General features: G+C 40.4%; 1 protein-coding gene across 2 annotated transcripts in view; it reads right to left on the minus strand.

Moving 5' to 3' along the window:
- itga3b (integrin, alpha 3b) overlaps positions 1-23,972 on the minus strand; it is a 155,785-nt gene that overhangs the window by 18,229 nt on the left and 113,584 nt on the right. For both annotated transcript variants that reach the window (XM_078424333.1, XM_078424334.1), the window contains exons 9-20: positions 19,686-19,825; positions 17,929-18,012; positions 16,424-16,491; positions 15,044-15,183; positions 12,343-12,486; positions 10,491-10,597; positions 9,119-9,293; positions 7,119-7,196; positions 5,134-5,210; positions 3,382-3,459; positions 839-941; positions 246-422 (exon numbers count right to left, since the gene is read on the minus strand). In XM_078424333.1, coding sequence (XP_078280459.1) covers positions 246-422; positions 839-941; positions 3,382-3,459; positions 5,134-5,210; positions 7,119-7,196; positions 9,119-9,293; positions 10,491-10,597; positions 12,343-12,486; positions 15,044-15,183; positions 16,424-16,491; positions 17,929-18,012; positions 19,686-19,825 — 1,371 coding nt within the window. The remainder of the gene's footprint in view (positions 1-245; positions 423-838; positions 942-3,381; positions 3,460-5,133; positions 5,211-7,118; positions 7,197-9,118; positions 9,294-10,490; positions 10,598-12,342; positions 12,487-15,043; positions 15,184-16,423; positions 16,492-17,928; positions 18,013-19,685; positions 19,826-23,972) is intronic.

The raw sequence follows: 23,972 nt of genomic DNA on the forward strand, positions 1-23,972 counted from the left end.
GTACAACTCGATTGAAGTCCAACTCTATTTTGCAAGGAAATAAAGTTAAACTTTCACCACATTATCATACACTGTATTTATATTTTCAGTAATATTATTTGCCAGGTTTAAATATTTGCACAGAACTCTGTAAGGACTAATTCATTCCCACAGTATCTGGAGGTATTTCAAATAGCCGAATTGCTGTGAAAATGGCAATAGAGTTAGTAGGTCATTTAGGCATATGAGGGAAAATATCCAAATACCTTTAAATTCAGTTCATTCACGATTATCCCATCAGGCACACAGTACTGGTTTTCCGTTCCAGTCATTTCGATTTCAGTGAGATACAGCAACCACTTCCCATTACTGATTTCATACGGCCAATTAATACTGAGGTAAAGTATTCCCAAGTCACCCAAAGGCTCTCCTTGATTCTGCACCTGCAGAATGAGTTTAGTACAGGACTAAGAGAATGGCACACATAAAACCTACATTTAGCCCATGTCGTATTGGATACAATACCACTGTATTAGTTATGAGCTCTCAACCATTGCTTTGAGTTACCTTATCTTTTTTATCATGCATGTTTGGGAAAAAAAAATCCAGCAAAGATAATATCACAGAAAGGATTAAATAGAGGGACACATAATTGTTAGATTTTAAAACTCCCCTGATTGATATTATGTTATTTACAAATTGTAGAAACATTCATTCTCTGCATCCTTACTGTATTTTAATGAATTTACAATGAACAAGAGCATGACCTTCTCCAAAGGTGTTTTACAAACTGCTTGATACTGCAGATTCACATCAACTTATAAACAGACCAATGTCAAGGTATTCTTTATGTTCTCACCAAAAAAATAAACTCCACGGGACTTCCCACATCATCAAATGTAGCCATTCCACTCTCACCCATGACTGTACCACTGCACATTGTCGGCAGTTCATTTTTTTCCCTGATAGGAGAGAAGAAAACAAAATAAAGTGTATTTATTGCAGGCCCGATAATGTTACATTGGGGTTCAAATACATGGATAGGACAAGTTTGGAGGGGTATGGACCAAGCGCAGGCAGGTGGGACTAGAATTGCTGGGACATGTTGGCTGGTGTGCGCAAGTTGGGCCGAAGGGCCTGTTTTCACACTGTATCACTCTATGACTCGATGACTAAATGATTCCTTGGATTCATCCACAGACAATGATTTGTCAACTGAAGGACAAATAATTAAACGGCGCTGATTAATACCAACCATCTGCCTTGTTCAATACAGGATTAAAAATTAACCTACCATTGAAGGTTTGTCGTGATAGTTAAAATCTGAAATCAATCCTGAATGGGGAGCTGATCCTCACCCACAACAAACCAAAAGATCTCAGTGCATGTCATTTTTACCTCCACGGAGAGAATCACAAACATGTCAAAGGAAGAATGCAGGTACAGCAGGCAGTGAAGAAAGCCAATGGAATGTTGGCCTTCGTAACAAGAGGAGTTGAGTATAGGAGCAAAGAGGTCCTTCTACAGTTGTACCGGGCCCTGGTGAGACCGCACCTGGAGTACTGTGTGCAGTTTTGGTCTCCAAATTTGAGGAAGGATATTCTTGCTATGGAGGGCGTGCAGCGTAGGTTCACTAGGTTAATTCCCGGAATGGCGGGACTGTCGTATGTTGAAAGGCTGGAGCGATTGGGCTTGTATACACTGGAATTTAGAAGGATGAGGGGGGATCTTATTGAAACATATAAGATAATTAGGGGATTGGACACATTAGAGGCAGATAACATGTTCCCAATGTTGGGGGAGTCCAGAACAAGGGGCCACAGTTTAAGAATAAGGGGTAGGCCATTTAGAACGGAGATGAGGAAGAACTTTTTCAGTCAGAGGGTGGTGAAGGTGTGGAATTCTCTGCCTCAGAAGGCAGTGGAGGCCAGTTCGTTGGATGCTTTCAAGAGAGAGCTGGATAGAGCTCTTAAGGATAGCGGAGTGAGGGGGTATGGGGAGAAGGCAGGAACGGGGTACTGATTGAGAGTGATCAGCCATGATCGCATTGAATGGCGGTGCTGGCTCGAAGGGCTGAATGGCCTACTCCTGCACCTATTGTCTATTGTCTATTGTATTGCAGAAATGGCTAATGGAAGACGTTGAGGTTCATAAATGCAAACTTGGAAGCATCTTCGTGATTTACAAGATGTTTTCCAGTTTCAAAGTTTCTGTGATACTTCAAACAGTTGCAATAGCAGCTGGCAGAGCTTCAGCAGCCCAGATTCAATCCTGGTCTCTGGTGCTGTCTTTGTGGAATTTGCACCTTCTCTTTGTGACTGTGTGGTTTTCCTCCGGTTTCCTCCCACATCGATAAACATCCGAGTTGGTGGGTAAATTGGCCAATGTAAATTGTTCCTAGCATGTAGATAAGTCGTAGAATCCAGGGCTGAGTTAAATGGAATAAGTAGAAAATAAAATCGGTTGGGATAGGGTTAGTGAAAAAAAAATGGGTACTTGATGATTGGGACAGAGTTTGTGTATGAAGAGCCTGTTTCTGTGCTGTATCTCTCTAATGACTCTGGAAGATTTATCATAAGCAGCAACAGCATCGTTGAATACTTTAGCTTTAGACACCAACCACTTCCTATTTGATGAAATAACTGGATAATTGTCCAAAGCATAAAGATACAACTTCTGTTCACAAATGTTCTATCTTTAAAAATTAAAAGCTAGTTTGAGAACTGGGTTAGCATTATTTTATTATTACTGAATAATTCATCAATTTGTAATTTAACTTACTGGAATTGTGTCAATGGGGCTATTGCACCACCATTTTAATATACTTAAATACACTTTAATATACTTTAATATACTTCTGCCTGCCAGAAGAAGCTGTTGTTAAAACAGTGGTAAGTGAGAGAGCATCTGAAATAGTGCATTACATTTTCTTCCTGAACAAACTTCACACATTGTTTGGAATATTATAATGTCGTGATTTTTAAAAATACACATATTGAGCACGCATGGCTTATGCCCAATCAAGAACATTCCCTTACAAGAAATTAGAAAGTAAGAGGAAAATATACAAATTATGTTTAGAATGTCAGAGTTGTGATAGGAATAAAAATAATAAAGAATGGCCACATAATAATTATTATCATTAGAATTTCAGTCTGTGGCACTCAGACTTACAGTGATAATTTTACAATAATTTGGCTTGTGTGGGTAAAATCAAAACTTTCTCACGAGGAGACAGCAAGTCTATCTCATCCATCTGTAGTGCTAAATGTTAAATTATGCAAAAAGTTTTAGGTATTAAGAAAAGGACAGTTCATTCTAAAATCTTAAGTACCATTTCACCAGATTTGTAGCATCTAAGTAAATGAAGGCATACATTTAACAGAACAATTAGATTCTTACCAATCTAGGTTAACTTGTAGTTGAATTTCCACAGAAATTGATGCTGCGATTAAAGGTAGATCATGTTGCTCACTTACACTGTTGGTAAAATAATAAATAATGTTTAAATATAATTCTTTGGAAAAGTTCCATTCTTAATTTGGTGGCCATGCCAGGTAAACAATGATGTGCCAAACACCTTGGTAACATGGGTTGGGACATGATCTTTATGCTGGCAATTTTTCTTCTCATGTCCAATATCATCATTCAGCTGGATCATTCCCAAACAGCATCAGAGCAGTCAGGACAATCTACCAAACTGGTCTGTGGCGTAGTGAAACTCATGCTGAGACGAGGCAATTAGGATATACATATTTTCACACTTTTCCCTCTCTGTTTTACGATCAGAGTGTTTCTCTGGAGAACATGGATAGATGACATTTCGGGTCAACACCCTTCTTCAGACTAATCTGTCTGATCGGTCACCTATCCACATCCTCAGAGATGCTGCCTGACCTGCTGAGTTATTCCAGCACTTTGTGCCTTTTTTTTAATCCAATGCTATACTGGTTAGCGAGTATGCTCAGAGAGGTTGCCCCTAAAATTGTGTCAGATCAGAATGCTCATGAAACCAGTGTTTCGCGGTTGCAGTCAGACAAGGTTTTAAGTTCTTATCGGATTCCTACATAGTCCATGACCAGTGCTTGTTCCATTTTGTTCCAGTCCATGCTGCCATCTTGTCCCATTTAGGGCTGTCCATATGCTCCATGGCAGTTTGAAGATATGTTGCTGAGTTATTGGGTGAGATACAAAGTGTTTGTATGTAAGGATTTTCTTTTGGAGCTTTCCGCCAGAATTCTTTGGTGTTCTGGACTGGGAGGTGCTGGGCTCATGTCCTAGAGGGGTCTCTGGAGATTGTGTGTTGGACTGGCAAACCTTGAAGGTTTTTTGGAGATGGGAAAGTTGGAGTGCTTGTTCTCTGAATAATGGGAGTAAAGGGGGGAAACGGAGGGCAGTAAACTGCAATTGATGTGTCGTGATGATAATGATTTTGCTCCAATGACTTGTGGCGCAGACAGGAGCAGAACATTTTATGTGGGAAGAGAAACAGATTTCAGATTGAGGACACTAATCAGAACTGGGAAGGAGAGAAAAGAAGCTTGTCAAGCTGAGGGAGGGTGGGGATGGGGGAATGTCTTTGATCTGGTAAAAGTGGGGTGCCAATGTAGATACGGTTATCTGGTGAAAGAGTGAATGGGAGCAGTAAGTGAGGTGAAGGAGAAGCTGTTCAAAGTGTGAGACCAAGTTCAGCCAGGAGAATGAATGAATGGTTGGTGGAGAACTGATTGGGCTTCTGCTCTAAGGGAAGAAACAGAGAGTCCTCCGAGCATTCCGATAAGGGGTTTAGGTGTAAAGGAACTGTTCTTAGCTGGTAAAGATCAGCTTTTGGGATGAGGGATTTAGAAATGGTCAATTTGGCAGAGAGGATCATAACCGTCAAAGATTTCAAGTGAGAAGCGACTGAACCAGAGAAGAAATGATGTTAACAGTTGATGCCAGATATATAGACACATGAAATAAAGCCTAACTTGGAGCTGCAGTATCATTTCAAAATTAAACAATTGTCTGATGTTTGTGCCACAATAGATTGGTTCCCAAATGTTTATTTTAACTTGACTAAAATAATTGGGTAATAATGATTAACCGAATAATAATGATGAAATAGTTTAGTTTTAATGAAACTGCAAATGTACAATAAAAGGTTTTGCTTACGTTGTAAGTTGGAGTCCCACATCGATTTCTCTCATATGAAGAGTTATTCTTGTTTCCAGGATTATATTGATTACAGCCTACAAAAGAAAAAAAAAAAAAACATTCACTAGCTTTCCCTGATATTTCTCGTTTGCTACCTTTAACATCTTTCGACTTTTCTGTTCCTTAAAAACAAATCTGAGAAATAATGTTAAAATTTGATGTAAATTCTCGACATCATTCTCTATTTTTGATTCAACAATCAAAAGCAAATGTTAGCATTAAAAACAATAAGTCTGGAACTGTGAAGGTTTGGGTTTATTATTGTGTACTGAGGTACAGTGAAAAGCTTTGTTCTGCATTTTATCCAAACAGTTCAGATATGCAATGCAACAAATACAATGCAGTCAAACTTGGGTACAATAGATAGGGCAATGGGGGTAGATACAGAGTGTAGAATATACTGTAGATTCAAATATCTGGTTAACTACTGCATTAAAAATGACTGGGAAAACTTAGGTTCTGATAGGTTTAATGATGTAATTTACTCGTATAGCAAATCATGCTGCATTATAGGCTGAGGTAACTTGTGGTTCATCAGCTGTTGTGATAAGTGTAGGAAAATAACTGCAGATGCTGGTACAAATCGAAGGTATCACAAAATGCTGGAGTAACTCAGCAGGTCAGGCAGCATCTAGGAGAGAGGGGATGGGTGACGTTTCGGGTCGAGACCCTTCTTCAGACTGAAGAAGGATCTCGACCCGAAACGTCACCCATTTCCTCTCTCCTAGATGCTGCCTGACCTGCTGAGTTACTCCAGCATTTTGTGATACCTTTGAGCTATTGTAATAAAGTGCTCTTTCACCATCTAGTGGTTTAGAGACGCCAATATATGCAAAAGTGAAACACGATAATCTAAATTGTACTGTTAAAACTCCGGACTGGAGCTGTCATAAGGTCATAAGCAATAGAAGCAGAATTAGGCCATTCGGCCCATCAAGTCCACTCCACTATTCAATCATGGCTGATATATCTCTCCCTCCTGACTCCATTCTCGTGCCTTCTCCCCATAACCCCTGATACCGGTACTAATCAAGAATCTATCTCTGCCTTAAAAATATCCAAAGAATTCCACAGATTCACCACCATCTGAGTAAAGAAATTCCTTCTCATCTCCTTCCTGAAGGAACATCCTTTAATTCTGACTGTCCCACTAGTGGAAACATCCTCTCCACACCCACTCTATCCAAGCCTTTCACTATTCAGTACATTTCAATCAGGTTCCCCCTCATTCTTCTAAATTCCAGCGAGTACAGGCCCAGTGCTTTCAAACACTCATCATTAGTTAACCCACTCATTCCTGGGATCATTTTTGTAATCCTCCTCTGGACCCTCTCCAGAGCCAGCACAAGTGATCTACATCCGCGATGTTGCCCATTTAGTTTTCTGAGATAAGCTGAGTTCTTCCAGTATTAATCTATTTGTTCTTTAGGAACTGGTGAGTGGGTGGTTGATAGACATGCAACAGTGGCGCAGCGGTAGAGTTGCTGCCTTATAGCGCTTGCAGCGCCAGAGACCCGGGTTCAATCCCGACTACGGGTGCTGTCTGTACGTTCTCCCTGTGAACGCGTGGGTTTTCTCTGAGATCTTTGGTTTCCTCCCTCACTCCAAAGACTTACAGGTTTGTAGGTGAATTGGCTTGGTGTATGTGTAAATTGTCCCTAGTGTGTGTAGGATGGTGGTAATGTGCGGGGATCGCTGGTCGGAGCGGACTCGGTGGTCCGAAGGGCCTGTTTCCACGCTGTATCTCTAAAAAAAAAGAAGCAAAACCAATCAAATAGGATTAATGCAGTTGGGTTCCTGGTTGTCAAGGTGGACACAGGGTCATGGGGTCTATTTCTGTTCTGTACGATTCTAACACCAGAAGCAGTCGGAGCTTTTGCAGAGTTTAAGGTGAAAACCCCATTAAAAAGTTGGACTGGACGCCGAGAAGATGAAGGACATACCTCTTGCCCCATTGTGAAAGGGTTTCCAATATCACAGATCAAAGTGTGACGGTCCTCAGGATTACAGCGGATTTTATCCTAAAAGAAAGAGACAATAGAAAGGTTGTTCTTACTTTCAGCATTACAGAACAAAGCCAACTTATATTCAGCACACTTCCATTTAAACTGTGAGATCTCCAGCACTCTGCACAAAATATGATATTGAATCTCGACAGTGATAGTTCAATAGCAAAGAACATGAGAGGCAGAGTTAAAGGAATCCTGTGGTTGCACATTACCAATGGCATGTGATTTTAGAAAATGGTTGATGGGTGTATTAGATATTTATTAGATATGGGCCAGTATAAAGTCTTTATTTATGGACTTGTTACTAGGAAATTCATTGGTACATGAAGTCCATGGCCTGTGTGCTCTTGCACTTTCAAGTCGTTCCTATTGCATATTTTCCCATTGTGAAGAATGCAAAGAAAACCAATTCCATCTGTTGCTTGGGAATGGTTGAGTGGATCATGAGAGAGATTAACTTGGTAGTGGAAATGAAGGTAGGATCTGGTATCTGAAGTGGTTCAGGTCAACTGACTCGAAGAGGAATTCAGATGATGGGACCTTGGTGTGACGAATAGTAGTTGGTGGAGAGATGTGGAATGTCGGCTACGGATGACTATTGGGGTCAGGTTAGTTTGACAGATTGGATGAGTTACGGCATTTTTCTAGTTATGTCAGGTCGGGGGATTGGTGGGCGGGATGCTGGGGGTGGTATAAGGAACTTGTAAAAACACCCAGTTGAGGATTTAGAGGGGACCCATCTGAACCAGATACTCAGTGCCACACCATTGCAGGCTCCATTTATGTCACAAAGAAGCAGGGGTATATGCATGGAGGAAGCTTGTTTCCACATGACTGGTCCAGAACAACAATTCTGGATTTAATGCATCCCATTCGAAGTGCATAATTTTACAATCACATTGTAGCACACTGTATCCAATGTTTAGGTCCTTCAGTTTTTATTTATGGTCACTGGAATTTATTTTTGAGCGATCTATTGTGCTTTGTTCTAATTGTGACATCAAAAATAATGTAATATATCCTAAAGAGGGCGTCTAATGTCAGATGACTCAAAACTAAACATTGGACCTTACATATCTTTGGCTAGAATGACACTGGGCTAATAATGCCCACCTTAATTTAATACCAACTAAAAACAAAGACATGAGATTGTTGGAAAACCTCTTTGTAGAGTTTTATATTTTATCCTCTAAAGCAAAACTATTCACATCTGATGTGCTTCAAAGGAAGTATAGTTCTGGAACTTACATATTAATGTCCTGCCACAAATGATCATGAACATCAAGCTTTGATATATTTCTTGTAGGAGGAGGCCATTTGCCCCTTCGGGTCTATGCTAGCTCTTAGTGGAAGATCATTCAATGTGATTTAGTGCAGGATGAGAGGGGATCTTATTGAAACAGAAGGATGAGAGGGGATCTTATTGAAACATATAAGATTATTAAGGGGTTGGACATGTTAGAGGCAGGAAACATGTTCCCAATGTTGGGGGAGTCCAGAACCAGGGGCCACAGTTTAAGAATAAGGGGTAGGCCATTTAGAACGTAGATGAGGAAAACCTTTTTCACTCACAGAGTTGTAAATCTGTGGAATTCTCTGCCTCAGAAGGCAGTGGAGGCCAATTCTCTGAATGCATTCAAGAGAGAGCTAGATTGTGCTCTTAAGGATAGCGGAGTGATCATTCAATGTGATTTAGTGCAGGATGAGAGGGGGTATGGGGAGAAGGCAGGAACGGGGTACTGATTGAGAATGATCAGCCATGATCACATTGAATGGTGGTGCTGGCTCGAAGGGCCGAATGCCCTACTCCTGCACCTATTGTCTATTGTCATTCTCCCTTTTAACCAGCTCTCTCTCACATTCCAATAACTCCACCCCAATTCCCCTCCCACATGCCCACCCACAGAAAGGGCAATTTGCGGCTTCGCTCTTACCAAGCGAACACCGGAGTACGACAGTGTGTCTGGCAGAGTGACGTTCAGCCGTGCCTGATGTGCATCTTCACCATTGGTGGCGTCGGATGGCTTATTTGTAATTTTTACTTGCAACACAAGCTTAACTCTTGGGTTGTTTTGTTGATTGTACTCCAAGATTTGCTTGCCATTCATTCTGGTAGTGAAACAGCAAGAAAGTAAGAATGAATCCCATTTCTGATCCCAATATTGTTAGATGTATATTGCTATTAATTAACAAACATGCAGTGAAAGACGCATAATTCTCATTCTCACTATCACATTAACATTTTCCATATTATGCCATTATCAATACTTTTTCACTTTAACATGGACATCATTCGTGTGAAATTGGGGTGAAGTTTGAGCTGATGGCATTAACATATAGCATCATGACTTAATACCGAGATGGTGTTTGTCCCCTTTGCACCTTTCCTCTTTATCCTAGGGTATAAGAATCTCATACTTGGGGAAGATAATTTATTGGGGGGAAAAATACAACAAGAAAAAGACTTCTATGTCTTTACTGAAGCTGTTTTTTGAACTTTTTCTTATTTTGTTTTCAGATTTACAGTATTATAGTTTGAGGATGCAATTATTGCATTATCTGTTGAATATCGGAAGAGTGACACCTGCATTTGGGTAATTTTTTCCATCATCTCACTTATGTTAAGGATTACTCTCTAAACTGTTAGTCTCGATACCAAGTTCCAAACTTTCTCTTTTTGTTACAAGCTTCCATTGCTTCTTAATTTACCCCCAGATTACTGAAATCAGCAGCTCTTTATGTTTTATTTAATCCAAGTGCTCTAATCTTCATAGGTAGACTCAAAGTGCTAGAGTAACTCTGCCGGCCAGGTAGCCCCTCTGGAGAAAAAGAACAGGTGACATTTCGGATCGCGACCCTTCTTCAGACTAAAAGTAGTCTGTAGAAGGGTCTCAACCCGAAAAATCAATTATCCTTTTTCTCCACAGATGCTGCCTGATCACTGAGTTACTCAAGCACTTTGTGTCTATCTTTGGTATAAATCAGCATCTGTAGTTCTTTGTTTCTACATTTTGGCTTTAATCTTTGTGTTTTCCTTTCTTGCAATTTCGTGGTGTTGGAAGAAAAACCCGGAGCCAAGGCTGTTGGCAATGGAATGATTGAGATGTGCATGAGCCCAGAATGGCCAGAGCTGAGGATATCTTAGAAGGCTGTCGGACTAGCAACACCTGCAGAGATTGGGAGAAAAAGTCCCCCCAGAGGAATTTAAATGCACATTTCTGAGATTAAGAATTTGTCATCAGAGGTCATGGCAAGGCTTTTCTAAGCATGGTCAGAATGTCTAAATAAGGAGGTTTTTCCCATTACCTTCTGAAGGGTTCAAATTTTTCGTTCTCCAGCTTCCCATATTTGTAAGACATTTTGAGATTGCTTTTGCAGATCCAATCACCCCCACATTTTTTCTGAATATGTATCTGCAAAAATATGTTTATGTTAATATAAAATTAATATTAAGCAAGGAATTAATCTCAAAAACATCCACAAATGTTACAGTGAAAAGATTTTAACAGGAATTTGATACAATTCTGGGTTTTCCCCATTGGCCCAGATCACATTCAATCCTAGCTGCACCCAGTGGCTGTACAAAGGTGTCGAGGCTGGATGGTTATTCATGACCTTGGTGTCTCATCTTCCCAGTTGTCCTGCAAGCACATCAGAACTGTGGACCTCAAACGTCAAAGTCTCCTAGAGCACCATTTGAACACGCACCCTAGTGCTTTTGATCCTTTTTTATTGTGAAATATCCATCCCACTGTTCTTTAACCTGATACTAAAGGACATCTTAAAAACAAATGAAATCACTTTTCCTTAGATTTAATATCATTAAAAAGTAATTCATTCAGAACCAAGTTAAATTATTGTAATTAGCAATATGCTAAGGAAGAAAGGTAAACGTAAACATAGCTAAGCAATTTTAAATAGGCAATCCCTAGGTTGCAAGAGCTAGGTTGGTCCAGGTGGAAGTGGGGTCTCTGCCCGAGCCAGCTGCCTACCCCTTTTCCGGGGTTACATCCGTGCCCGGGTGGTGTTGGAGAGGGACTATGCGCTGTCCACGGGCACCCTGGGGGATATCCGGGACCATTGGGCACCGCGGGGGATTGGATCCATCCTGGATAGGGATTGTAATATAGTTGTATAATAGTTTCATTTGGTAGATTTGTTTGTATAGTATTCTGGCAGTGGGTTCTGTTTTGTTTTATTGTATTGTAAATATCGTTTTAAAATAATTAAATCCGTTTTTTTGATAATTAAAAAAGAGCTAGGTTGGTGAAGTACATTTGGCCCAGTGTACAGTCCGTCACAGAATGTCCCCGGACTCAGTGGTGGAGCAGGGCTGAGATGCATCACCGTCTGATCACTCGTGCATTCAGTATGCTGCTCTGTGCAGCCATACATGGATATGCATACTCTACTTACTGTGGAGCACGATAGGATCACGGGCTAGCCATCAGTGTGACGTAGCACCTTTCCTTTGAAAAAGATAATCTCCAGATTTTGAAGGATCCAAAATTAACCATCTAAAACTTCAGTGATGTCCAAAGAAGCATGCTCATTGATGGATGTGTGGTGAAGCAACTTTTATTTTGGTCACGAGCCTCCTGCTTGCAAATTCAGCTATGCTCAACAGTCCAAAATGTGAATACCAATATTACACTATGAATGGCCTGGGCTATGGATAGAATGATCCATGCAATGGGGCAAAGGCCAGATATCAATGAGTGACAACTCAGGGGCCTGCAATTGGCAATCAAGGTAGGAGAATGCTGCTGGGGGGGGGGGGGTATACAGTATCTTGTGATATGAGCCAGGGAGCTGGGAGGGGGGGGGGGGGGGAGTGGAGGAAGAGAGGGGAGGGAGGGGGGGGGTAAGGGGGGAGATGGGGTGGGAACAGGAGCTGTGGGTTAGCATTCTGTTGGTGTGTGAATCTCTAAAATAAATTGAAGAACAGTCTTCACCCAAAACGTTGCCCCCAGAGATACTGCCTGACTCACTGAGTTAATACAGCACTTTATGTTACACCTATATAATTTATTAACTGTTTCTTGTCTTATTTCCAGATTCCCACAAGTTCCCAACACACTATCTGTCCTACATGGTTTTCTTCCTCTCAGCTTGCTACTCTTCTGGAATCATTAGGTAAATTAACTCTCCAAATTACCTCTTTTGCTTTGATGTATGGCTGTCCAACATTCAAAATGGGATAATCGTTCATATTGACCATTCCTTGAGCTGATTTGCTTTTATTGACAATGTTGTAACTTAGAGTGATTGAGATGGGTTGAAGTTTATCTTGCACTGGTTCCTAGAAAAACACACAAAAATCATTTAAGTATGAATGATTAGAAACCCATCCTTGCCATACATAGGCATTAATTCCATTAAGCTACTTCCATTCAAAATACAAACTCCATTTCTATCTATGTTAATATTAGCTTCATCCCAGACTAACAGATCTGGCTTCATCAAAGAATGGGAAAAAAAGTCAGGATTTTGTTGACCCACAATGTATTACATTTTCAAATCAGTAGTCATTAAAAGTGCAGCTGTGGCTGGAAGATGAAAGGCATTTATGATCAAAATTTCTAAGGTGATGTATACCAAAACATACTTGAAGACAATGAATCAAATGGCGCGACAAAGTGGTAACAAAGTGAAAGCAAGAGTGCAGAACTAAAGAGGAAAATAAATGCAAACAATGAGATTACAGTGTCGGCTAATGGAAAAATGGAAGGATAACAAATGATAATTATAGGTGAACTAAAGAATTAAATACTGATCAACAGAGGAAGACAAGGAATTTAAATGATTGCTTGGTGTAACATATTATCAGCCACACTCAAGTCAAGTCGGGTTTATTGTCATTTGTACATGTACACTGAGGTACAGGGGCAATGAAAACTTTGCTTGTAGCAGCATCGCAGGCAACACACAAAACATAAATTATATATGATAATGAAAAAATAAGAACAAGATATCAGTGCAAATCTAATTAGTAAACAAGTTCATGGTAGTGAAAGAGATGGTCCACAGTATCCCATTACTGAGGTAGGATTGGGGTTGCGCAGGTCAGTTTTAAGAACCCAATGGTTGTAGGAAAGGAAGTGTTTCTGAAACTGGTGGTGTGGGACTTCAAGCTTCTGTACCTCCTGCCAGGTGGTTGCAGCAAGAGGACACAACCCGGATAGTTGGGACCACTAATGATAAATACTTCCTTCTGCCTCGTGTAGATGCCTTTGATGGTAGGGAGGGCTGAGATTGTGATGGGAAGGGCTGAGTCCACCACTCTGAGCAGCCTCTTGTGTTCCTTTGTGTTGGAATTGCCATACCAGGCCATGATGCAACCAGTCAGGATGCTTCTTATATTGCATCTGTGGACGTTTGTAAGAGTATTCCATGACATGCCAAATTTCTCTAAACGTCTAAGAAAGTAGAAGTGCAAGCCTGCCTTCTTCATGATTGCATCCATATAATGGGCTGAGGACAGGTCACCTGGGATGTTAACATCAAGGAATTTGAAGCTGAATTAGAAGAAATTTTGCAGGCAGCATGCAGGATGTATATTCATGTTCTCATCTTTTAAAATGTTGAAATTTGCAAGCCAGAACTACAGCTGTAAGAATTTGGCTTTTACGTCATATAAATGCAATTACATTTATCCTATGTGTCTATAAATTGCTTATTGCTTAGCTCATCGAGAATTAAAGAGAATTCAGAATCTGAATGTGGGAAGGAGAAGCAATGACAAAGAGCATCATGTAAACCATTGAGGATTTTAAGGAGATTGTGGCTTTTGGGAACAATGAGAGATGGATGATAGGATATGGAATCTGAGACATTATGTAGCGCCCTGGCAGTGAGTGAATGAGTAAATGAGTGAGCAGATGCATGCACATTGCAGCGTTAAAATGTAGTTGGCCTTCCACGTTTACCTTAGAGTTCTAGCTGAGCAGCTACTTGTTTACATGTGCATGTGCCTTTCACCCTGCTCGTTTTTTATTCCTTCCAGCAAGGTACTTTGCACCATTTCACATTAACTTTCCCATATTACCAACATGATTACTTGACATATTACCAACATGATTACCAACAAAAGTACTTAATTGGTTGTGATGTGCTTTGTAACTGCCTGGGTTGAAAGGCCTGATATAAGTGTGGTTTCTTTTGAACTAAGCAGGGAAACAATCCCTTCAGCCCAACTTGCCCATGCCGACCAAGATGTCCCACCTCCCTGCATTTGGCCCATGTCCCTCTGAACTTTTCCTCTCCATGGACCTGTCCAAATGTATTTTAAACATTGTTATAGTACCTGCCTCAACTATCTCCTCTGGCAGTTTAGTCCATTTCCCCACCACCCTCTGTGTGAAAGAGTTGCCCCTCTGGTTCTTACCAAATCTTTCCCCTCTCACCTTAAACCTATGTCCTCTGGTTCCAGATTCCCCTACTCTGGGTTAAAAAACTGTGCATTATTTTGCACAGATGGGATATACCCCAGATATAATGAAAACTCCAATTCCTTGCACAGAGCTTGGAACTACCCGTACATCATTAATGCATTTGTATGGCGCCTAAATACTGCATATTTTACTGACGGGACAGCAACTTCAGGGAAAGGAGAGAACAGTATTTTAGGACTCGGGACTGGAATTTAAATGTTATTTTAAAAGCAAAAATATTAACTTTCAAATCAATTTCCCTCTCTGCATTTCATTCGGTGTGAATGTGCTTTAGGGTCTAGTTTTTCTTATTTTGAATCTAGTACCAGAACAAATGTAATTCTGAGGATTTCAGATCAAGCCATAAAATAAAAGACCACACAGGGATTAGTGAGAGGAAATGACTTAATGGTAGGCTTATCTTACCATCAATCCCAACTGGATGGCATGGCATTTTGATGTCGGCATTGAGAAATTGCCAAAATAGACACCACTTTTTGTCTTAACAAATTTAACCCGTGGATGAGAGCCCCTGTCTTTTTCAGCCTCCAATTTGTACTTAAGATCTGTATTCAAAGGAAACATCAAAAAATGACATACAGCAACCATTAACATCTCCGTGGAGTTATTTACACAGAGAAATGCAACTTGAAGAACTTTTGTGGCAAAGCATGTGAACACAACAGAAAACAAATGACTGGGGAATGGCAGGAAATTAGAAACCAAGGGTCAAAAGAAGGGCTTTGATCAACAAAGCACCAAAAGCACAACCTATCTGTATGCTTTGAATGAACAAAAATATTGGTAACACATACATAAATATGAACACGGTGTCTTAGGGTCTTACGGTCCACCAAGCTCACAATGATCTTCAAGCAACTATTTTTCCAGTAACACATTTTATTCATCCCATACTCCCATCACCTCTCACTCACCCACCCACTCTCCCCACCCTGGTTCCATCATTCATCTACATGTTGAGAGCAATTTACATTGGTCAGTCAACCTACAAAACTCCACATTTTGGGATGTGAGAGGAAACTTGAGCAGCTGAAGTAACTCAATTAGTTTAACTTGATCATTTGTCAATGTAACTCAGCTAGGTCACATTTCCCCCATTTTCTTATCAAGAAGATATTTACCTCTGCCTTAAATATATTCAAAGATCCTGCTCCCCTCGCACTTTGAAGAGAGTGCCACAGGCTTGTGGTTATCTGAAGGGGAAAAAAGTCACCTCACCTCTTTATAAATGGGTGACCCCTTCCTTTTAAACAGTAACCTAATTAAATTCTCCAACAAGACTGAACCTTATCTTCACATTTGAGGCTGCTCAGGATGCTGAATGATTTCTCCACCTGGTGACCATCTGCTGGAATACTCCACACTTTCCCTTGTGAAGACTGTTACTAAATGTAGACTACTGCTTGTTCATATTGTTTATATTAGACTATATAACGGGTTACAAACAATTTTTACACAAGTTATATTTATGCAATGTATTCTTGGCCAAGACTTATTAAATGGAATTGTCTTCCACCTCAAAGAAAAATTATTGTTGTTGGGAACTACATTGACTTTCAAAACTGAGAATACATTATTTGACTGTTTCAAGTTGATGGCATCTGGAAGAGTAAAGTTAAAGTTTCGGTTATCAATGGTGTGAATAGTTCAAATATCCTGATGATAATTGGAATTTTCTGCTGCTCAAAGCTTTGAAAAGTGTGTTGTCTCAGTATCCACAGATCCTACAAGCTTACATCGACTGCGTTATGTAAAGGTGGCAGCACATTTAATAGTTGTACTTACCAATCTTGCGTTTGTACTTTGTCTTTCCAGTGCTCATGGTGTATGAGAAGCAAACCTTCACTGTGATACTGAATGAAAAAGAATACAAGGAGAATATTTCACTCGCACAGTAAAAAAAAAATCGACTTTTCTGATTTACTAATCTTTAAATGTTTTCACATTTCTTAAAACATAGAAGGAAGCCAATTATCCCTCTGAATCAATCTCATAACAATACCGCCAGTCCCATACCCCCGCTTACTTTCTAGCACCTAATCTCTCCCACACGCCCATCAACAGTAGAGTTGCTGCCTTACAGCGAATGCAACGCCGGAGACTCAGGTACGATCCTGACTACGGGCGCCGTCTGTACGGAGTTTGTACATTCTCCCCGTGACCTGCGTGGGTTTTCTGAAGGGGAAAAAAGTCACCTCACCTCTTTATAAATGGGTGACCCCTTCCTTTTAAACAGTAACCTAATTAAATTCTCCAACAAGACTGAACCTTATCTTCACATTTGAGGCTGCTCAGGATGCTGAATGATTTCTCCACCTGGTGACCATCTGCTGGAATACTCCACACTTTCTCTTGTGAAGACTGTTACTAAATGTAGACTACTGCTTGTTCATATTGTTTATATTAGACTATATAACGGGTTACAAACAATTTTTACACAAGTTATATTTATGCAATGTATTCTTGGCCAAGACTTATTAAATGGAATTGTCTTCCACCTTAAAGAAAAATTATTGTTGTTGGGAACTACATTGACTTTCAAAACTGAGAATACATTATTTGACTGTTTCAAGTTAATGGCATCTGGAGGAGTAAAGTTAATGTTTCGGTTATCAATGGTGTGAATAGTTCAAATATCCTGATCTTCGGTTTCCTCCCGCACTCCAAAGACGAACAGGTATATAGATTAATTGGCTGGGCAAATGTAAAAATTGGCCCGTAGTGTGTGTGTAGGATAGTCTTAATGTGTGGGGATCGCTGGGCGGCGCGGACCCGGTGAACCGAAGGGCCTGTTTCCGTGCTGTATCTCTAAATCTAAAAAAATCTAAAAATCTAAATCTACATCTGGTGTAATTCTCATGGACAAATACGTATAACCCAGCAAGACGTTGGGATGTGGGATGAAACTGGAGCTCCTGGGGAAACCCATTGACCTCGGGGAGAATGTGCAAGCTTTACATAGACAACAGTGAAGGTCAAAATTGAGCCCACGCTGTTGGAGCCATGAAGCAGTGGCTCCTACTGTTGCACCCCTCAAAAGGCACGCATTCCAATGTTGGATTGAATTACACAAATCCTGATTCCTTGGTTTAAAACTTCCCTTCTGCTCCTCCCACAACATTACATGCATCTTATTCTGAAAAAAAAGATAAAGCTTCCCTTGGAGTTTCACACACCAGTAACAAGGAAAGCAGTATGAGGCTCATCCATAAGACAGAATTGAATGCATTCTCATGTGTTGAAAATAACCAAGAATTTTAGAGAAAATAATAAAAAATTGAAATACTTACCAAGAAGTCGAGTTGCAATAGCTGGTATCAATGATTTCTGGTTGCACAGTGAAGTCTTCACTTATATTAATAACTGGGCGTGTTCTGGAAATAAATATTTGCTATTAACTAAAGCAATCACACCGCTGTGACTCAAGTACTACATTAACTTGCTAAGGACCTATGATTTGTGAAGTGTTTGATCAATTTCCAATATTTTGAATCTACATAAAAATGTGATGTTAAACAGACTAAATTTTGTTGCAAATATCAAAATACATAAGGATCTCCCACCTCACTCATATTCACATTTGTTAATTTATTTTTCTTGACAAATTCCCGTCTCTCCGTATACAATGGAAAATTGCCTATGCAAACTTGACACATTGTAATTAGACAGTTCAGCTGATGGTTGCATTGTAGAACCTCAATGTTTTATTTTCCAGCTTTCTAATTGTACTGTTGAAGATCTTTTATGTTGTGATTTAATCTATTTTAATTCTTCACAAACATCTCCAAGTTTTGCAGAAGCTAGACACAAAAAGCTGGAGTAACTCAGCGGGACAGGCAGCATCTCTGGAGAGAAGGAATGGGTGATGTTTTGGGTCGAGACCCTTCTTCAGACTGGTAATGAATAAGAGAAACGAGAGATATAGACGGTGAAGTGGAGAGATAAAGAACAATGAATGAAAGATATGCAAAAAACTAATGATGATAAAGGAAACAGGCCATTGTTAGTTGTTTGTAGGGTGAAAACGAGAAGCTAGTGTGACTTGGGTGGGGGATGGAGAGAGAGGGAATGCCGGGGCTACCCGAAGTGAGAGAAATCAATATTTATACCACTGCACTGTCAGCTGCCCACGCAAAATATGAGATGCTGTTCCTCCAATTTGCATTTAACCTCACTCTGATAATGGACGAGACCTAGGACAGAAAGGTCTGTGTAGGAATGGGAAGGAGAATTAAAGTGTCCAGCAACCGGGAGATCAGGTTGGTTCAGGCGGGCTGAGCGAAGGTGTTAGAAACATAGAAACATAGAAAATAGGTGCAGGAGTAGGCCATTCGGCCCTTCGAGCCTGCACCGCCATTCAATATGATCATGGCTGATCATCCAGCTCAGTAACTTGTACCTCCATACCCCCTGATCCCTTTAGCCACAAGGGCCACATCTAACTCCCTCTTAAATATAGCCAATGAACTGGCCTCAACTACCTTCTGTGGCAGAGAATTCCACAGACTCACCGCTCTCTGTGTGAAGAAATGTTTTCTCATCTCGGTCCTAAAAGACTTCCCCCTTATCCTTAAGCTGTGACCCCTGGTTCTGGACTTCCCCAACATCGGGAATAATCTTCCCGCATCTAGCCTCTCCAACCCCTTAAGAATTTTATATGTTTCAATAAGATCCCCCCTCAGTCTTCTAAATTCCAGCGAGTATAAGCCTAGTCTATCCAGTCTTTCTTCATATGAAAGTCCTGCCATCCCAGGGATCACCCAGGTATGGATCATCTGCGAAACGATCACCCAGTCTGTGTTTGGTCTCACTGATGTATAAGGTCCACATCTTGAACAACGGATACAGTAGATGAGGTTGGAGGAGATGCAAGTGAACCTCTGCCTAACCTGAAAGGACTGTCGGAGTCCAAGATTTGCAGCTTGAGTATGAATAATACAAGCCAAACTAATTTGGAAAATAACTTGTGCGAGTTTAAAAATGGGCACAAAACATTTACACGTCAATTGTCTAATTTTTATTTGCTTTCTAACGCTCTTATATTTACCTCAGTAAAATGACATTGTCAGATAATGTTCCAATTAGAATGTCAGGATAATCATTCCGATCGACATCAAGCCCTCCACTGATCGAGTAGCCAAATGTTGTTATGTTCATAGTGTTACCCAGTTTATCTCCACTGATAATCTGGAAAATTAAAAATGAACAAAGAATTTACGTCAAGCAGTCTTTGTATGAGTCATAGAATCATAGAGTGATAGCACGGACATAGGCCCTTCAGTTTCTTGAATTTGCACCATTCACCACATTCACCTTCAGTTTGGTTTAATTTATTACTGTCACATCAGTCTGAAGAAGGGTCCTAATTGAAACATCACCCATCCATGTTCTCCAGAGAAGCTGCCTGACCCGCTCAGTTACTCCAGCACTTTGTGTACTTCTGTGTAAACCAGCATCTGCAGTTCCTTGTTTCTACCATATCCACTTATCTTTATCAACTCACTCCCAAAGGTCTACCACTCATTTTCCACCAGGGGCATTCTAATGTGATCATTTAACCGACCAACCTGCACATCCTTACAAGCTGCAAGAAAAATATAGCACCCTGGAGGAAATCCATGTGGCCGCAAGAAGAATGTGCAAACTCAACACATGGGTTGAATAGTATAAGAAGATAACTGCAGATGCTGGTACAAATCGAAGGTATTTATTCACAAAATGCTGGAGTAAGCAGGTCAGGCAGCATCTCGGGAGAGAAGGAATGGGTGATGTTTCGGGTCGAGACCCTTCTTCAGACTGGGGGATTGAACCTGGATCTTTGGCATTATGAATTATGGTGAATTATCTTTGCTGGTGCATAACTATTTATGATGACAGTCAACCTGATAGATAGTTGGATTTTTTTTTTTTAACATTTCAGATTGCTCTATTGATATTACAATATGTTGGACAAGGCTAGCCGCAAACTCTTGCCTGCGAATTAGAAAGTTATAGGTTCAATCCTCAACTCCAAAGACTTCTGCACAAGTTCCACTGAGAACATTGCACTGTCAGAGATGCCATCTTTCATGTCAGATACCAGGCCAATTTTTTTTAATCACTATCCTAATGTTGTTTGTGAGAGCTTTCTGTCTGCAAATTGGATGTTTATTTTCTATTTTACAATAGTGACTACAACTCAAAAGTAGAGCAATGTCCATTGATGACTCAGGATGTTCTGAGATCAGAATAGTGTTGTACAGCTTTCTTTATTTCATGAGCGTGGCTCTTATCCATTTCATTATTACCCAAAGGTAGTGTCCCGTTGTTGGATATGATCTCACTGTTAGCTGTTCCAAGCAAAGAGTTGTTGGAAACTATGTAGGGGTTTGATTGGGTGCAAAAAGAGAGACTTTTCTCTCTGGATATGGATCGAATGGTATGGAACCAAGTTAAAATAATCACATAGGAATGAGATGAAAAGGAATTGGCGGCACAAAAAAATTGCAGATGCTGGAATCTGGAGGAAAACACAAAGTGCTGGAGGAACTCAGTGGGCCAGGCAGCAGATCTGTATAGGAAACAGACAGGCAATGTTTTGTGTCAGGACCCTGGTGGTGAATCTGTGGAATCCATTGCCACAGAAGGCTGTGGAGGCTGTCAATAGATATTTTTAAGGTGGAGGTAGATAGATTCTTGGTTAGTACGGGTCTCAGGGGTTATGGGGATGAAACAGTAGAATGGGGTTGAGAGGGAAAGACAGATCCGCCATGATTGAATGGCGGAGTAGACTTGATGGGCTGAATGGCCTAATTCTGCTCCTATCACTTGTACACTTATGAACTTATGACCCTTCATCAGTCTGAAGAACCAAATTGCCGAATGTCCATTTCCTCCATGGATGCTGCCTGACCCACTGAATACCTTTGCAAAAGATTAAACAAAAATGCTTCCTGAAGAATAATCAACAAAGTCCTTCCATTCAAAAAGATATCTACTGCAAATCAGACATTGGGAGTCAATATTCAGGCACAATGGGGTAGAGGTTTATTTTAGTTATATTTGTTAATTTGCTATATAGCAGTGCTGCCCATTGGATTGCCTGGCCATAATTGGGTTACACACAAAAAAACAGCCATTCACATTTAGTGCAGGCAATCAATTATGAGTTTCAAAGCAAATCCCCATACAGCTAAACATATTATGAATTTGAATGCTAAATGTTGGCTGATCATAACTTTCAGTGCAGGCAGCTTAATAATTGATGGCAAAACGCTAAAACAATACTTCAAAATACTTAAATTAAAACTTTTCTTGAATTCATTCTTGTATCGTCTCTGGGGTTTATATGTTCAGAATGTTTGGTAGTGTGGCTTTAGCAAGCAAAGATACCAAGTTCCACAGTGCACCTGGCAACATTGGCTCAATTACCAGTCTGGAAATGTTAAACCGTTTTTTGAATTAATCTAAATATCGGTCCCCTCAAATTGTTGCAGATTATGAAATCAGTTCAGGATATATTCTTGGTTTGACTGTTGACAAACGTGATGTTGAACCACACAAAAAAATCTGGGAAAGGCACAAAAAAGATGGAAGAGGGGGTCAAGGAACCAACTCCAGATGTAGGTCACCCAGTTTAGGAGAGGAGGAAAAGTAAAATATTTGAATAAAATCCAAAAATGGATTCCTGATGGTGAGATTATGGTGTGTCAGCTGGGCCATTAACCCAGAAGGCCAACTGTTCACGGGCTCTGTGGTTTATAAACTTCCAGATGGAGTCCAGATACATCATGGTGTCAGCAGAACTAAAAATAACATAAAACACTTTGCATCAGGAATACAAGACAAGCAAAAATAGATCTGGGGCCCATTGCTCAATTCAGTAAGTCTAACTCCAGATATATATAGTATAAGAAAATAACTGCAGATGCTGGTACAGATCGAAGGTATTTATTCACAAAATGCTGGAGTAACTCAGCAGGTCAGGCAGCATCTCGGGAGAGAAGGAATGGGTGACGTTTCGGGTCGAGACCCTTCTTCAGACTCCAGATATCTACCTTTGGAACATAACCCTCGGTACCATTGTGCAACATTAAAACTATAAATCGTGTATTAAAACTAACAATTGAATTTGCATCGATTGGCATTGGCTGACTTCGACCTTTAGCCTCACTCTGTGTGTCGCTTGCTCACTTTGCACAATCAGATTCTAGAGGTGGGTCTCAACCTGAAATGTCACCCATTCCTTCTCTCCAGTGATGCTGCCTGTCCTGAGTTACTCCAGCATTTTGTGTCTATCTTATTCTAGATTTTAGTCTACGGTCAAAGTCCCTCCAATCAGCAAAAGTCTCCACCTCGAAAGCTTCAATTAAATCAATCGTTAACCTAATAACTTCCTGGCAAAACTACCCCATTTATCTTTTCTTTTTTATTTAGTCTTTGTGATCAGGTTAACACTTTCGTACATTTATCATGTACTCCCTTAGTGTGGCTTCTGGAACTTTTGTATGGTATGGGAGCTTGAACTATGTTCAGCACTCCAGGTGTGATCTAACAAAGCTTTGTACAGTTGGAGCATAAGTTCCATCCTCCTCGATTCAAAACCTCTGGATAAAAAGATAACGTTACATTGGTCTTGATTATTTTCTGAAACATGACATCTAAGTGACATCAACACGGTCCTGGGTCTCTTTGGACATCCACTGTGGCCTTTTACAACTGAGAAAGTACTCTGTTCTGTTGTCTGTTCTGCCTAGTTTTGCAAACATTGAATGTATTTACCAACTTTGCCTGTTGGCTTACTCTACTGATGTCTCTAAAATTTAACGCCTCTATGTACACTGTTTATGATATAATCTGACTCTCTTCTATTATCAGAACCTGCAGCATTTGGTATTCCGTCATCAGTGCTGTTTATAAATATGCTCATAAGTTATAGGAGCAGAATTAGGCCACTCAGCCCATTAAGTCTACTCTGCCATTCAATCATGGCTGATCTCTCCTTCCCTCTCAACCCCATTCTCCTGCCATCTCCCCATACCCCCTGACACCCGTACTCATGAAATGGCAAATGGTTGCATTGCTGGAGATCCTTGCGAGGCACCAATTCTCACATCCTGCTTGTTTCAGCACCAGCTCATTATCTCCAATCCCTGTCTCCTACCATTCAGCCAATTCCATAACCAAGTCATTTGTTATTAGGCCAGGCAGCATCAATGGAAAGAGAAGCACAGGAAATGTTTTGCGTTAAAGACCTGATGAATGAAGGGTATTGGACCTGGAACATTGCCCATTGGTTTAATCTATTAATCCTGCTTTGTAATTTAATGACGCTGCCTGTCCTGCTGAGTGTTTC

Source organism: Rhinoraja longicauda, chromosome 29 (assembly GCF_053455715.1).
Source record: "Rhinoraja longicauda isolate Sanriku21f chromosome 29, sRhiLon1.1, whole genome shotgun sequence".
Classification (NCBI taxonomy): Eukaryota; Metazoa; Chordata; class Chondrichthyes; order Rajiformes; family Arhynchobatidae; genus Rhinoraja; species Rhinoraja longicauda.